Here is a 16,635-nt window from a genome sequence, read left to right as displayed (position 1 = left end):
GGAGGGTACTGATTGGGGCTTGTCTATTTCACTAGTTCAATAGAAAAACTTGTTTGTAATTATTTTTACATAAAGCTCAATTTGGATATTTCTTATAAGATGATTTTCCTGGCAGTGAAATTTGTTCTCATCTAGCCTGGAAAGGAAAAAGTTGAAGTAAATTTTACAGCTTAGCAAAATAAAAACAAACCAAAGTGGAGGGAGAGGGAGAGGAAGAGGGAACCAATGGAGAAAATAGAACAAATATTACATTCTTCTGATTGGCAAAGACATTGTCTTGTGGTAAATCCAGGGAATAGCCAAAGAGTAAACTTTTCTGAGATTCTTCCTTAGGAGGCGTGCCTAAGTGGTCGGGATCTTGAGATTGTGTGACAAAGGCTTCACAAGGAGGTTGGGTTACGATTGCTAGTGATGGAGTGGCAAAGAGGCAGCCAAATTTAGATGGATTCTTTTTAGTACCCTTTTGTTGACTGATAGCTGCATCTTCTTTTTCCAAAATCATCCCTTGAGAATGCTGCTCAGCTACTGACCCCATCCTATAAAAGTGAAAACAACAGAGGAGAGAAAACAGTAGATTCTATAATGTTCATGTTCAAAGACAGTCACTGCTGGTGTTTACTTGGACCATCGCCCTCTCCCTCAGCTTCAGCTGACACCCAAGCTCAGGGTTCTTGGGTGCTTTCTAGTTTCCTTTCTCCCCAGAAAATTAAAATGGGAAAATTCATTAAAAATCAGATTTGCTATAATAAGGGAAGTTTCCTTATGGGCCTCTTATTCAATTCCTTCCTTTAAAAAATTATCGAATTAGGTGTTAGGGTTCTTTCCTGATTTTGTTTTATAAAAAGTCTATTTAAAATGCTGCTTGAGTAATTTTGGCAGATACGCATGTTCTTTCTGTTTCCTGCTGTGTGTTCACTGTCGCTCCTAGAGCCACTATGAAACGTGCGAGAGAAATAATTTGTGCATCAATCCCTGACTTTCTTTATTTCTCACGGTATCTGTAAGGTTCCTGAGCTGAGTGGGAATCACGTCAGGATCTCTGCAACTCACAGCATGGTTGATGCCACCATGTCATTTATTAAGCTTTCACATTTATGAATTTAGGATGACAAAGATATTTTTGGTCAAATGTTCCCTCTTTTGTAGCACATTTTCCCCTATCCACCCAGTCAGTAAGCTGGGTCTGCCACTCTGTGTCTCCTCATTCACATACACAAAATCATATTCTTTGGCTGTGAATTTCAAATAGGAAAATACAAGGAAAGAGCAGAAAGTTGGTACTGCTGTTGTCTTTGGACCAGTAGCCCTGCTGTGTTGGAACACCATCTTAATACTTTAATCCAAGGACTGTAATTTCAAATTAAATGTCCAGTATAAATCAATCTCTATTTTTATTATTTTTAGCCTTACTTTGCCCCTTATACTTTCCTGAGTGATGAAGAAAATAAATTGCGGGTGACAGATACATATATACTGCCGTATATAAAATGGCTGAGAAAAGAATCCCTGACCTTTCAAGGTCTGTGAGGATATTTACAAACTTGTCATAGGATCTATAATCCTGTATGGTGGATGCATCTGATTGAGCTTGGATTTCCATTCGTAACTAACTCAGCCCACTAATAAGCATTGCCCGACAGGGAAGAGGAACGGAGCAGGCCATCAGACTCAGGACACGCTCTGCTGGCAGAGGAAGGAGCAGACGGTGGAATAGCGCCACTGTTTCTGGGGGGGTAATAAACGTGGGCACGGGCTTGTTTTGCAGAGTAATTAGAGGGAAGCAAAGCCCCTAAAACAGTAAAGAATTGATATAATGACTCTGAGAAAGTGTATAAGCAAACACCAGAAACATTTTGGAATTTCATAAGGATCCTTGAACCAGGGAGTGACCTCCTATTGCAAACTGTTTTGGGACAAGAATGTTGCAGGACAGGTAGAGGGGCAGCAGGACCTAGGCTGTATCAGAGTAGATACTTCTTTCTTTGCCATTAAACTAAATCTTTTCACTAATGGCATAGCCAGGAGATTAGAACTTACTATGTAGTTTTATTTCACTGTATTAAATTGTTTTACAAAAGCATACAGGGTGTCCACTAGTGATAAAGTTTGGGTTAGTTCTATTATTCAGTAAAAAAAATCTGAGAGAACCATTGTATATTCACTGAGTCAAGCATCCCTTAGAAAAGAAAGTATTGATATTGTGGAATCATTATGGGTGGCCACTCTTAGAAAACTGGCTTAGGTCCCCTTGGAGTCTCATCTGGGGGCTAAGTGAGCCTTGAGTCACTGAAGGTAGCCTCGGTTAGAGACAGTCTTCAGGATCCTCAGGGGTTACTAAGAATATCTTTCCTTAAGAGGGTCCGCGCATAACCATACTGTCACTCTAGAGAAAGTGAGTGTAATCAGACCTGTGGGTCTGAGACATACAAAACCAAAGATATTATCACTTAGAAATGGGTCCCAAAAGATGGAAAAAGGGATGTTGTGCAGGCCCACAATGTGAATGCCAGAACCACTCTGAACCCAGCATCTTTCAGTTTTCCCGGGCTCGGGTGGTGGGTGTGTATCTATGAAAGAGATGACCCAGTGTTCTGCAACCTTAGGAAGCCCAAGCCTGAGGCATCTCTGACCAAGCTGATGCTGGAGTAGGGACAGGCTTCAGGGGCGGGGATCGCAGGAGTCCAGCATTCCCTCTCACACCTGAGGGGAGACAGGGCATCAGCCAGAAACAAGGCGGGAGGTGACTGAGAGGTCACCTGACTGGGTGTGGAAACTGGACCAACCCTTTCCAAACTGCCTGAGTCTCCCGGATTCTTAGACGGGTCAGGGATGGCTGTTGGGGAAGCCTCGAGAGAGAGAATGAACTTCCTGCTTATTTGGCAGATAGTTGCTCTAACAATTATTGGGAAAATAAAAGAGACATAAGAGTATTTGTATGTCTCCTGGGTTTGTAGACCACGCATATGCATGATGTTTTCATTTAGGTGCAGGTCTTTTCAATTAGCCTTTTAATTTTCTTTTAAGGTCCTACAGTAAAAATCTCTCCATACATTGTGATGAATCCCTATCTAGATCACTTGGGTATCACCCGAATACTGCAGTCAGTATTTTAGCAGGAAAAACCACGTAAGGAGCCTCTCTTAGAATATTAGGTTACAAAGAATTTATTCTCCTTTCCCCTCCATTGGTAAATGCTATATGTTACATTCACGTATAAAACAAATCATGGCTCCATATTTCACAGGCATTATTTGTGACAGTCGCACTAAATGTAAAATTGCTCTGTGATGGTAGACTAATGCACTTTGACCATGAGACTTCATATTTTCAGAAAAGACATGTGTACGACGTGGTTTTCCCCCAAATCCATTTTCCTTTTAAGAAAATTTCCACGGTAAAGAAAATAAAAGTTAAAGCACCATTTTTCCTTATTCATTTCAGAATTTTTCTTGCAGGAGATGCAGAGTCAGTGAACAGAGCCTCCTAACTGCAGTCCCCGCCACAGGGGGGCTGGAGCCGCAGCTGCAGGTTTGGGTACAGACTGAAAGCATCAGGAGAACACTGTGCATCCAGCGCACAGAAGTAGGTGGCAGAGAAGCTTGGCTGGGAGGCTGTGATGTGCAGTGTGCTGCGACGGGCTTTGGTATCAAGTGAGGCTGTTAATTGTCCCTCCTGCTTCACTGCTCCACTTGCCAATAAAAACAGAAATTCCAGGCTTTTCCCCAGATCCTGTCTGTACCAGTGCAGTCAGTCTGAAGTACCGCTTGAATAATTGCAGTAGACGGTACAGTCTTCTCCCTCCTGGATGCTCAGGGATGGCAGGCTTTGCTCCACGTTCACCTCTGCATTTAGCCCTGTCCAAAGAGAACATTCCAGAAGGAGGAGCTGACTGGTTATTTCTGTACTCCAGTTCCTCCCCAGGGAACCTCAGATGGGTCACACTGAATCTTGTCTCCACCCCTGGACATTGGATGACAGTTCCTTTCCCCCATGGTACCCTTTCCAATAAACCCCCAACTCACAGTCTAGTTGAAGCCACAAAATCACTGCTAGTAGCTTCTTCATTTTTTTTCTTTACTCCAGTTCACTGAAGACTGAGATGTAGGTACCTTGAAAGCTGGCGAGGTTCTCCAAATACGGTAGCTCTTTCTTTTTCTACAGAAACACCATTTCAATAGATGTTCCAACCAGTGAGAAGCACCTTATGTAATTCACTCAGTTACTCCCTTTTGTTAAAAAAAAACAAAACAACTTTGGACAGAAGTTGTTTTTTTTGGTTTTGTGTTTTTGTGAATGGAAATAGTGCCCTCTTCAGGTTACTTAGAGAAATTACTGAGAAAGTAACCCACAAAATTATGTGAACAAGAATTTGCTTCTTGTAAGCCAACAAGGTGTTTCCAAAAATTTCTTAGCAAATTCATCCTTAAAAATCTCATTCACTTAGTCAGGATATTGGTCAAGTGACAGAAATGTAATTCAAGTACGCTTAGGCAAGAGGAGAAATACATTGGTTCCCATAACCTAGGCAAATACAGAAATACATATGGGCTTCAGGTATCCAGGGTGCCAGGGAACTGAGTCCTTCAAGGATTCTGCTCTCATTCATTCCTCTCTGTACCTCAGCTTTAAGCATTTAGACCACGAATCAGGAGACATGAATGGAAACATTTTCGAGCTGGAGTTCATCTCACGGTGTAGCCACCAAAGAAGACCAAGAATCCCTCTTTCCCATCCCAAATTTAAAAATTCTGGGGTAGACCTTTGTTCACCTTAGCCTGAGGCTTTTCTCCAGGGGGTCTGTTTGTGACGGCAGCAGAGTGTACGTGATCTGATTGGCTCAACGGGGCCAGGCGTCCACCTCTGGGTCACTCAGGTGTATCTGAGGTGGTGGCTATGTAGGGAAGATGGCAGCCTCCATTCAGACCATGTGGTTAGAGTTTATCTTTTACCACAAGGGAGTTGTTCTGAGTGGACAAAACAGTAGATGGCCAGCACAATCATGTTGTCTCAACCGCGTGGACTATTGGTGGGGGAGATTGGGAGGGACGGGAAGGTTTTATTTCTTTAGGACTCCCCTAAACATGAGTAGCTGCTTCTGATGACCTGGGTTAGTTTGTGAATCAGCCTACCTTCTTACAAGCAGTGTACTTTTTTCTATATCACGGTAAAACTCTTCCAAAAATTTTTTGTTTTTAATATTTAACTTATATTTTTGTCTTTTGTTTGTTTTTGTTTTGGGGGGAGGTAACTAGGTTTATTTATTAATTAATTTATTTTAATGAAGGTACTGGGGATTGAACCCAGGACCTGGTGCGTGCTAAGCATGTGCTCTATCACTGAGCTATACCCTCCCCGCTTCATGTTAACTCTTGAAGAACGCCATCACAGCTTCTCTAGGTTCTCAAATACCTCTTACACAAAGTTGTGGAAAAAAAACAAAACATCTGTATTTTACAGAATAAACTGGGTCTTACAAGGGTTAAAAGATATGCTTAAGATTTTGCAGCTCGTATGGGATGGGGTGGGATTTAATCCAACTGTCGAACTGCTGGGCTAATGCCAAGTTCTGTACTTTTCTGTGTGTGTGTGTGTGTGTGTAACGAGCTTCTATTTAGAATTTAGGGGCAGTAAATTTTCACCCATTATGCTCACTGCAGTCAATGTGGGACAGCTTTTTATGTATAACAGCTCTATCTTTAAAAACCCTAAACTTGATCCACGTTTCAAGCAAGGTCCCATTCAAAGTCCCTTTCCTGCATAAACGCTCCATAACTGATAGAATTGTTCAACACTGATTTTTCTCCTTGAAGAGAGTGCTTGGGGAAAAATACATTGGAAGAAATAAAAGATATTACAGTCAAAAGTATCTACCAAGCATCCACTTAGTATCAAGTAACGTAACAAATGATGGGATGGGAGTATTATGCAGTTTCACAAGATGTGGTCGTGGTCTCAATGGAGCTGTAAGTTAGTTAGGAAGATGAAAATAACATGCATTGAGCAAAAGTTAATAGTGAAAAGGGTGCTTTCTGGGAGTTGGGGTAGAGGCTCTACTTAAATACAGAAGAGGGAAAGACATTATAGAAGGCTGCAGGAACTTGGTGCAGCCTCTCTGGAGGTGTTGAGACCTGAGGAATATATAATGTTTAGACAGACAGAGGAAATCTATAGAGGTAAGAGTGAGGATGATGTGTTTGTGAGGAAGTGTAAAGATGGCCTGGCTAACGTAGAAAACATAGGTTGGGAATAGCCTCTGAGAATGAGGGTGAATGGGTAAAATGAGCAGGTTATGGAGGTCACTAAAAGCTAGTCAAAGGGGCTTATCTTTGTGAAAAAATGAAACTATTATGGGATTTGCACAGTGGAGTGATACGATGAAAAGATTCTAGAAAGAAAGGGTAGCAGTTCTTTTTGGATGGTTGGCAGTTGGTGGAATAGGGAAGAAGGGCAAGAAAGAGACTTCAGTGATGGAGAGCGAGGGGAACATTCCTTTCAGCTTGGTGAGAGGAACAGAGAGGAATCAAAAGAATTCATTATAAGGCTGTAGTCGTGGGAGTGCTAAGTAAAGGATGAATCTGATCATATATATATACACATATAAAATGTATGTTTCATATATATATATATATATAAAACTGAATTACTTTGCTGTATACCTGAAACTAACACAACATTGTAAATCAACTAGACTTCAATTTAAAAAAAAGAAACACTTACCCCACTACAAAAGAAAACCCTACAATTCTATGGAATATTAAAGTGATGAACTCTTAACCTATAAACCAGAGAATCAAAGAATCTAAAGGAATTTAATGCAGCATATAATTTCAAATATGAAATTGGGTTCCCTTGTCAGACTTAACTCACAGAATAATAGTATATCTGAGAATATAACTGTAAATGCAAGAAAAGTTTTGAATTAGGGAGATGGTCAGAAATTTTGGGTAGTGGGCTATAAATGCTTTTTAAATAGTACATGTCATTTGAGAAAATTAAAGATATTTAGTAATATAATATTATAAGCTCCCCTCCCCTAAAAGGGTGAATCTGAGAGCACTTAAAGGAAAAACTCACAAGAACTGGTGCCTGAGTATAAACTCTACAGTTTCAAGCCTGAATAGAGGAAGCATGTGATATTTCTCGAAAGTGGGAAGTCTAGAGAGGGATCTGAATTGGGAAAGTGTTTTGAAATTGAGGTAATAGTGGTATATAAAGCGAAAATGGCCAAGTGACAGCTGGAGATCAAGGACAGAATTTTAGATAAATGGAAAGTGCTTGACACAGAGCAGAAAATAAATGAGAGCTATTACTAGGCATTATCGCATGTACCACACAGAATTATTGTCAGTGTGCACATATGTTTATTCTGCTCCCTGAAAACAGGGGCTTTAAACACGGACTTTCTCTTAATCCTGATTTGCCAGTGTCTAGTGTAGTAATTGGCACATGGTTGGTGTATTTGTCTGTTAAATGTAACCTAAAAGTAAAAGTAGGGCTTCCATAACACAGACTGGGTGTCTTATACAACAGAAATTTATTTCTCCCAGTTCTGAAGGCCAGAAGTCCAAGGTCAAGGTGTCGGCAGGTTTGGTTTCTACTCAACCCTCATTCCTGGGCTTGTAGGAGGCCGTCTTCTCATTGTGTCCTCACGTGGCCTTTCCTCTGTGCCTGGGCACCCTCAGATCTCTCTGTGTCCCAGTCACCTCCTTCCATAAGGACACCAGCAGATTCAATTACAGCCCACCCTAATGACTTCATTTTAACTTATCACTGTTTTAAAGGCCCCATCATCCAATGTAGTCACAGTCTGAGGTCCTGGAGATTAGGACTTCAACATATAAATTTTGGGGCAACACAATTCAGTCAATAATAGTCAGAATGAGAAATATTTTTTGAAAGTTGGAAATACAGGAGAGTTGAGACATGGTACTTGGTATATGAGTAGTATTTGTGTGCTGGGTACACGGGGAAAGCGGAAGAGGCAGAATTCAGGATTTCTTTTCCTGATGATTTGCTACAGACTTTGGGATTATAAAACAGTGTAAAAGTTTTACAAACTTTAGAAGTTCAAATGAAAAGACTGTATATTTCTAAAAACCATCCATTTCATCAATACACAAAGTGTTAACTGATGATTTAAAAAAATTCCTTCCTTAAAAGGAGTGGTAGCGTCTTTCTCATTCATATTAATGTGTGTTTGTGGTTTTTTTCTTTGTTTTTTTTCTTATTACCTTTCTCATTCTTGATGTTGTGTATTTGGGTTTACTCTCTTTTTTCTTAACATATTTCTAGAACTCTTGGCTTTATTTATAACTTCTAACTTTGTTTTACTTTTAGATTAATTCCTACTTTTATTATTGGATTTGCCCCTTCTTTGTTTTAGTTTGTTGATTCATTATTTTTTATTTTTTGCAAACTTGGCTCCTTTATTTGACCCTTTACTTTATTAATAAGTGTATTCAAGGCTATACATTTTCTTATGAATAGTGCTTTGAACAAATCCAGACTTTTATATGCACTGCTGTCATTAGTGTTAATTTTTAATAGCCTGCAGTTTTTAACGTTTAATTCTTTGACCTGAAAATTATTTAAAATTTCATAAGTGGTTAATTCCCTCCCAACTTATTTATTGTCTATCTTTTAATTATTAATTTCTAGCTTTATTACATTGTGTCCAGAGAATGTGGCTTTTATGAATCTTTCCTGTTGCTTCTTTGAGTCATAATGCATGCTCATGATTTGGTAAATGGTCTTATATATATATATGTAGAGAGAGGACATTGTCATTTCCATCTGTCTCTTTCTGTCTCTGGGAAATAGATAATGAAATATCTCATAATTAATATATTATCAAATTATTCTTATATATCCAACAAATTCTGCTTTATATTTTTCTAACGCAATATTGGTTTTGAATAAAAGTAGGCTCACTCGTTCATTCACTCACTTATCCTTGTACAAATTCAACAAATAACTACTGAGAATCCACTGTGTTCAAGATCCCAGGTTGAGCTCTTAGGCTACATCAATGAGCAAGTCAGATTCAGTCCCTGATGTCGTGGAATGTGCAGTCTATTAGAGGAGGTAACATTAACAATCACTCAACGACTGCTACTAAATGTGGAGGATGTTGTGACAGGAGCGTGCAGGCTGCTGTAGGAGGCTTAGCAGGCGGTGATAATTCAGTCAAGGAGACTGGGAAAGTCCTCCCTGAAGAAGTAAAGTCAAAATAGGCACATTTTAGGATCTGAAAGTAGGCAGAATCAGTCAGGATTCTAGCAGGAAAAACTCATGGGTGCAAACATTATAAGATCTGAGGAGAGTTTAGTATGGCATTATTTATACAAGCAGGGTGCATGGATAGTGCTGTATTCTGTGGCTAGCATCACTCCAGGCCTTACATGGAAGGGAGAGAGTGGTTACTGGAACTGGAGATAGAGAGGCTGTTTGGAGAGAGTGTCTTAAAGAGCTGACCTTGTGATGTCAGGTCAGTGTCAGGCTATGTCAGTCCCACGGGGAGGGAGCTGAGGGAATGCACACCCTGCTCCTTCTTTCCTCCGATCTCTTCAGGTGGTCCTCTTGGTCCAAAACCAACTACAGATCAGAAGGCAGAAGAGGGATTAGGGACACCAGAGTTCAAGAAAATGGTAGAGAAGGTACAGTCTTCATAGGAAGAAGAAAGTAGGGATGGCTAGGAAGGTAGGAGAAAAACCTGCAGAGTTTTGAGGAGAAGCCATGCTTTTGAATTAATGACAGGTGTACTCTTGGCTTGCCCTGGAGGAGTCAGAATGGGCATTATTAGCCAAGATACCAGGATAAGATTGGTGAGGTCATTTTTGGTGATCAGTATTTTTTAAAGAAAAATAGATAAAATTCTGTAGGAGAAGTTGAATGGGAATGTGATTTTAAGGGGAAAAAAGGAGTGATATGAAATCTTCAATTGTTAATGAAGAGTTTGTTCGTGAATTTTAATTGATGTTGATGGATATCAAATCACTTTGGTATTTTGAACAAAAAATACGGCAAACTGTATCAGTAAACAAAGAATGCTGAAGCCATCAAGTCATCAGCCGCTGCTGCCGCCTCCCACAGTGAAGACCAGCCTGCAGACCAGCCTCTGCAGCCACTCACAATGGTGCACCCTGAGGGGACTCAGAATAAGAAAGGACAGGATACCGGCCCTCAATAGCTAGGAGCTTGTCAAAGGAATGAATTCAATGAGCCCAAATATTTGCTGCCTCCCATACATAGAAAAGCACTAAATTCTTTAATTTGAGGTGCCTGTTTTTCTTTAGATAACAAGTAACATTTTATTGTTGCAACTACCTGGTCTTTGTTGTAAAGCTCCTGTATATCCTAGCTCCTCCCCTACCTCTTTGGAGCAGTCCCTCAGAGCGATCTCAGAGGCTGTCATCCTGGCTCGAGTCCTCCTGCCAAATAAAACATAACTCTCAACTTTTAGGCTGCGCATTTATTTCAGCTGACAGTATTAAGATTTCATTGCATGTATTTAAAAGCTATTACATGAGTTTTATTTGAAAATGTCAATATTTATAATACAGTGAAATCTTTAACGTTTACAACTATTTAAACACTTAAAGTAATGGTAAAATATTTTAGAACTCATCCTAAGAATGTGTGAAGGTTTTATACTTTTCCGAAGTCTTACTATCATCCATCCAGTGTGCTGCTTGGCCTACAAACACGAACATGCTTTGATGACAATGCAGAATTCCTGGCAACGTACGTTTAGGGTCAATCCTCTAACCATTCTTTAAATTTGTATCTTCTACAGACTGGTGCAAAATGTCAGTCATTGAAATTCATGCAACTTCTCCAGTGTTTCCCCTGAAATCTGAATCTGAATGAAGCAAGACAGAAGAAAAGACTTTTAGATCTGACATCACTCACCTTTCCAAAACTGCAGATGTTCTGTGCAAGAAATTCTCAAACCATGTAATTCCAAACCACTGTAGAGAAGGTTATCTGTGTCAGCCTCCCCATTAAGCAGGAAGCCTTTCCCTCTGCCAAAAGGTTTAGACCCCTGTTGCTGTACATGCAGTCAGTGGAAAGTGCCGGTTCCCGGTATCACAGCGAGAATGAAGCTGCCAAAGGGAAGTGTGACAGAGCTCAAGGGAGGAAGAGTGTTAAAGCTCCAGGCTGCCAGTTTTGTTAACAACCAAAGCAGGCTACCAGTGTTAGGAAAGCATATTAGCAGGAAGCAAAATCTCCACAGGGATTAACTTGTGCGGCTGCAACACCTAAATTCTCTCCTGAGAGCCTTTCGCCCTGCTTCAACTGTACCTGAGAGCACCTGGAATCTCCTAGGGTCCCCGGCCCTGAGGCCTCCGCTCCCCCTTGCCCTCCCTCTGCCCGCTCTCTACCCTCTTCCGGAAAGGACCACTGACACAAATGATGGACACTGGCGAGTCGCTATTTCCAAACCCCGTCCTGAAAGCCACAAGGGTGTGGATCAAGAGTTTTGTGGACACTGTGCCTTCTACTTACTTCCTAAATTCAGCTGTGAAACCCCAAGGTTTGCATCAGCTTATAAAATCCAGTGAGTTCTCAGTTTCCTCAGCGTAGTTCTTTCTTTTTCCTGGGCCTCTCACCCAAATCCACCTGGACTGTGTTTTCCTGATTTGGTGTTAGTTTAGTTTCAGCGACCAATGTGCTTTTTCAGATATGCCAAGCCCCAGAAACTGCGGGGCTCTGTCACGGAACACCGGGACAGACAGGAGTGGTGCCTCCCAGAACGCCCATTTTCTCTAAGCCTTTCCTTTAAAGACGCAGTTGTGATAAAGACACTACTGAGTGTCTACATTTTATGATACAGTTTTTACTAGTTCTATTTTTAACCTTACTTAGATGTCATTGATACATAAAATTGTAAGATGTTTAAAATGTGAATCGTGGTGATTTGATATAGATGTGCATTCTGAAAAAAATTCACCTTATCAAGTTAATTAACACATCCAGTACCTCACATATTTATCTCTCTTTTATTTGTGAGAACATTTAAGTTCTGCTTGCTTAGCAAATGTCAATTATACAACACAGTATTATCAACTGTAGTCACCATGTTTGACATTAGATCCTCAGACCTTATACATCTTATAGCTGAAATTTTATATTCTTTTACCAACCTCCCTTTATTTCCCCCACTGCTCGGTGACCATTTTTCTACAGTCTGTTGTATGAATTTGAATTTTTTTTTAACCTTTTAGATTCCATATGTAAGTGATACCATGCAGTATTTTTCTTTGGCTTATTTCACTTAGCACAATGCCCTCCCCGTCCATCTATATTGTTGCAAATGGCAGGATTTCTTTCTTTCTCGTGGCTGAATAATAGTCCATTGTACATACATTCAACATCTCCTTTATCCAATCACCCATTAATGGACACTTAATTTGTTTCCGTATCTTGGCTATTATTGTGAATAATACCACAATGAATATGGGAGTGTAGATATCTCTTTGATATCCTGCTTTCATTTTGTTTGGATATATACTAGAAGTCGGATTACTCTGTCGGTTGGTAGTTATGTTTTTAATTTTTTGAAAAATTGCCATGCTCTTTTCCATAGTGGCTGCACCAATTTATATTCCTACCAACAGTGCATAAGGGATTCCCTTTCTCCACATCCTTATCAACATTTATGTCTTGTCTTTTTTATGATAGCCATTCTAACAGGTGTGAGGTGATAGCTCATTGTGGTTTTGATTTGTACATCCTAAATGATTGGTGGTGTTGAACACCTTTTCATGCACCTTTTGGCCATCTGTGGATCTTCTTTGGAAAAATGTCTATTCAGTTCCTCTGTCCATTTTTAATTGGATTGTTTGTTTTTTGGTTGCTTCCAAGTTTTAGCAAATGCAAATAAAACTGCTTAAACATTGTGTGCAGGAATGTAATTTTCAGCTCATTTGGGTAAATATCAAGGTGCTCTATTGCTGAGTCATATGATAAAATTATGTTTAGTGTTGTTTGAAACTGCCAAACTGTTTTCCAAAATGGCTGTACCATTCCCATTGCCACCAGCAATAAATGAGAGTTTCTGTTCCTCCACATTCTCACTAGCATTTGGTGTTGTCAGTATTTTGGATTTTACTTATTCTAATAGGTGTGTAAGTGGCATCTCGCTCTTGATTTTATTTGCAATTCCCTAATTATATATGATGCTTTCATATGCTTATTTGCCATCTGTATATCTTCTTTGGTAAGGTGTTTGTTTATATCTTTTGGCCATTTTTTTAATTGGGATTTTTATTTTCTTATTGTTGAGTTTAAGAATTCTTTTAACATTTTGGATACCAGTATTCTATTAGATATGTGTTTTGCAAATATTTTCCCCCAGTCTGTGACTTATCTTTCATTCCCTTGATTTCTTACACTTTTAAAAGTCTTTTTGTCTTTGAAAATATCCACAGAATTTCCCCGTGTTGTACTCTTGGGCATGTAAATTGTCTCCTCTCTCTCTATGTAATTGGGACTATATTTTTAAAACATGTTAATATTTTTTCTTTTCCACTTCCAGGTGTATAACCTTATGTGTATTCTTTCTGTTTTGAGTGGGGAGGGGAGACTAGATTATTATGAAAGGAATGAAAATAGAAAGAATTCGTATTCAGTTCTAACAACTAAATTTGGATTTTTGACTTCTCAGCAAGAGAATTGGCTTGGAAGACAGGTTTGTTTAAAGATAATCTTTTCTTCTAGATTATTTCATCAGATCCTTCATTCTAAGTAAGGCCTGTTAGACTTGATAGTAGAGTTTTAATGTACGGGAAGTCTGGCAGGAAGATGCAGGTCAGATGGAAAGGTCAGCTTTATTGGTTTGGGAGACTGATAGAGGGAAAAGGAAGATGGAGGCGGAATTAGGAAATCAGATGTCAGGACCCTTGTCCTTTCCCTCCCCCGTGAAAGGCAGATAACTCATGGGGTGAGGATAGGTTAGAAACATTTAGATAAGTTTGGGAACACAGGAATATTGGAGAGTGGAGCACTTCTCAAAAGTCCAGGTTGGATAACCCATGCCTAACTAGTTACCCATCCAGACAGCAGACCAGACTGGCCCCTCAGCTACACAGACTAAAGACTAAAGGAGGGCAGTGCATGGATTTAAGGCTTTTTTTCTCCCACAGCTGACACTCAATTACTTCCTCTTATTACCCAGATGCCATCCTGGGGAAGGGGATGATAAGGTGGTAGAACTCCAAACAAAGCATCTAAACAGACTGAGTCTTCCAAGAGACTTTAGATCAGCCTTAATGTGGAGCTGAAATTTAAATGGACTGAATTTTAAAATATTGAAATCTGAAAGGAACTCTTTAAGCCTGAAGAAACTGAGATATTGTTAATTGCAAGTTTCAATGTTTAAGTTTCATAACAACTTGGTGGATGGGAAGGCTGATGGGAAAGTTCATTAGAGAATTTTTTTCTTTGTGTGTCTGTCTCTATGCATCTAAGCATCATATAAATTTGCTACTCTGTTATATAAATCTCCCTTTTTTCTATGTCACTCATTTGTCAATCCATCCACTCATTCATCCCCTTGAATTGATTCATTGAATCAAATAAAATAATACATGTTATGCACCTATCAGAATGTGGGGCACATATACATACTCAATACGTGTTAGCTACTACTATCATTATCAATATAGCATTGTCATTACTATTAATTTTCTGCATACTGTGTAGTCTGTTTCCTCTGGCTTAGTTCAGAATCCCTTGTTAACACAGCTATAGAGGAGATGGCACTGTAAAGAAGTTACCAATTTTTTATTTTATCATGTTTAGTGAGAAAAATGCCATCAATTAACTCCATTCAAAAATTTTTTTTAAATCCTATCTGTGAATATAACCAATATTTTGTAATAACTATAAATGGAATATAACTCTTAAAAATTGTGAGTCACTATGTTGTATACCTGAAACTTACATTGTACATCAACTGTAAGTCAGTTAAAAAAAAACTAGCACTATAACACTGGCCAAATTAAAACAAATCGTATCTGTGAGTTTAGAAATATTGTAGGCACGGTTACTATTGAAATGAATAAAATTCAGCCCCTGACAAGCGAAGCTTGCATTTTAGCAAGGATACAGTAAAACCTACTTATATGTTCCATAAAATGTAAAGTTTGCTACATTAGAAATCTGTTTAGAGCTTCAGTTAGGGGTTAAAACGAAGTAGTTAGCGTTACCTGCGCAAGAAGTTCAGGACAAGGATTCAGAGAAGAGGGGAAACTTGGGAACATCTTGAACAATAGTGAAGTGGCTGAGGGGGTGGGCATCCCACACCAAGGGACCAGGGTTGGCAAAGGCACAGAGGCAGGAAACAATCTCATGGGCTGAGATGACCAGAGCGGACAGTGGGGCGGAGGGTGGGAAATAGGACTGTGGTAACAATGAGGCTGAATTGCTAAGCAGGGGATTGATTAATCTGAGTGGTAGACAGTTCTCGATTGTTCCCCCTGTCAGACATGGAAGGTGCTGGGGACACAGGAGTGGTCTCTTTGATGGACTTGCATTCTGAATAATCACAGGTCCCTTCTGTGGGAAATGGGTCTTACTGAAGTGGGAATGAACACGGTCTTATGTTTATTGTAGGAAGGTCACTGGGATGGCTGTACGAAGCAATGGGGGCTTGGTCGAGGACAGAGAGACTAGAGATAGCTGACTGTCTATTAGTTCAAATGAGAGGAGCTAAATGAAGGCACTAGAAGCAAGGATAGAAAGAAGAAAGCTTTAATATGAAGGTTGATAACTAGTCTGAATCTATTAAGTCCTGGTGACTATGTGGACCTGAGGGGCATAAGAGAAGGTAAAGCTTGAACGGCCCAGAGCTATCTGACTTGTGTGAGAGGATACCTTCATTGAGTTTGTTGTCTGACCCACTTTTCCAGACAAGCAAGAGCCTGGGGTGCTGAGCCTGGGCTGGGGCGTGGTCTTCTAGGGACTGAGGCCAGAAGGGGTATGTTCAGAGGGCGTGGTGGGAGAGGATGGGATTTGGCAAACAGAGGTGGCATGACTTGCCCTTAGGCTGCAGCTTGTGAAAGGGAAGGGGAGAGTTCCACATGGCTCCACATTGTTCAAGGGGACTAAGAAGGGGGCCCTTCGCTATGAGGCCATGGGTCTAAGGCAGGTAGCAGAGGAGCTCTCGGGGAAGGCTGTGGAAAAGCCACAGGATCTCCAAAAAGACCTCTGCATTCCTGAGCTCCGGTTCCATTTCAGTCTGAGTACACAAGCCGCGAGCCAGTGCTGATAACTAAAGGGTGAAATGGCATTTCCGTGAATGCTCACTTTCAGTCATTCTTTAGCAAGCTGGCTTTGACTCCTCTTGGCTTCTTCCAACTCCAGTAAGTCCCATCACTCATTCTAAACATACCTCCCACCTCAGCTCTGGAACCCATTCATCAGACTCAACCATTTCAGCCAATATATCACTTACTCAAAGGAGGCAGATGGAATGAAAATGCTCCGTGAGGGGTCTTAACAGCAAAAGCTATGTACCAGGGGAATTATGGACATAGAAAGAAACATTGGCAATATTTTTTCCATTTTATTATTTTTTTCCCGTTAGCATAAGCAAGATAGAATCCTTTCCGGGTCCAGACATCCCCCACA

The 16,635-nt window shown here is 40.1% G+C and overlaps 1 protein-coding gene and 2 gene segments (V, D, J or C); all 3 read right to left on the bottom strand.

The window, feature by feature from the left end:
• LOC102522090 (T cell receptor delta constant) overlaps nucleotides 1–16,635 on the bottom strand; it is a 258,099-nt gene that overhangs the window by 165,228 nt on the left and 76,236 nt on the right. The window lies entirely within an intron of this gene.
• The window catches only part of LOC102522345, a 268,545-nt gene that overhangs the window by 250,408 nt on the left and 1,502 nt on the right, over nucleotides 1–16,635 (bottom strand).
• LOC116664182 lies at nucleotides 3,468–4,065 on the bottom strand. The segment is given in 2 exon segments: nucleotides 3,468–3,854; nucleotides 4,023–4,065. Coding segments are annotated over 2 exon segments (414 nt in total).

This window comes from Camelus ferus, chromosome 6 (genome assembly GCF_009834535.1).
Source record: "Camelus ferus isolate YT-003-E chromosome 6, BCGSAC_Cfer_1.0, whole genome shotgun sequence".
In the NCBI taxonomy this organism is placed as follows: Eukaryota; Metazoa; Chordata; class Mammalia; order Artiodactyla; family Camelidae; genus Camelus; species Camelus ferus.
The sequence above is the reverse complement of the archived record's forward strand: the minus strand, read 5'-3'. Positions and strand labels throughout refer to the sequence as shown.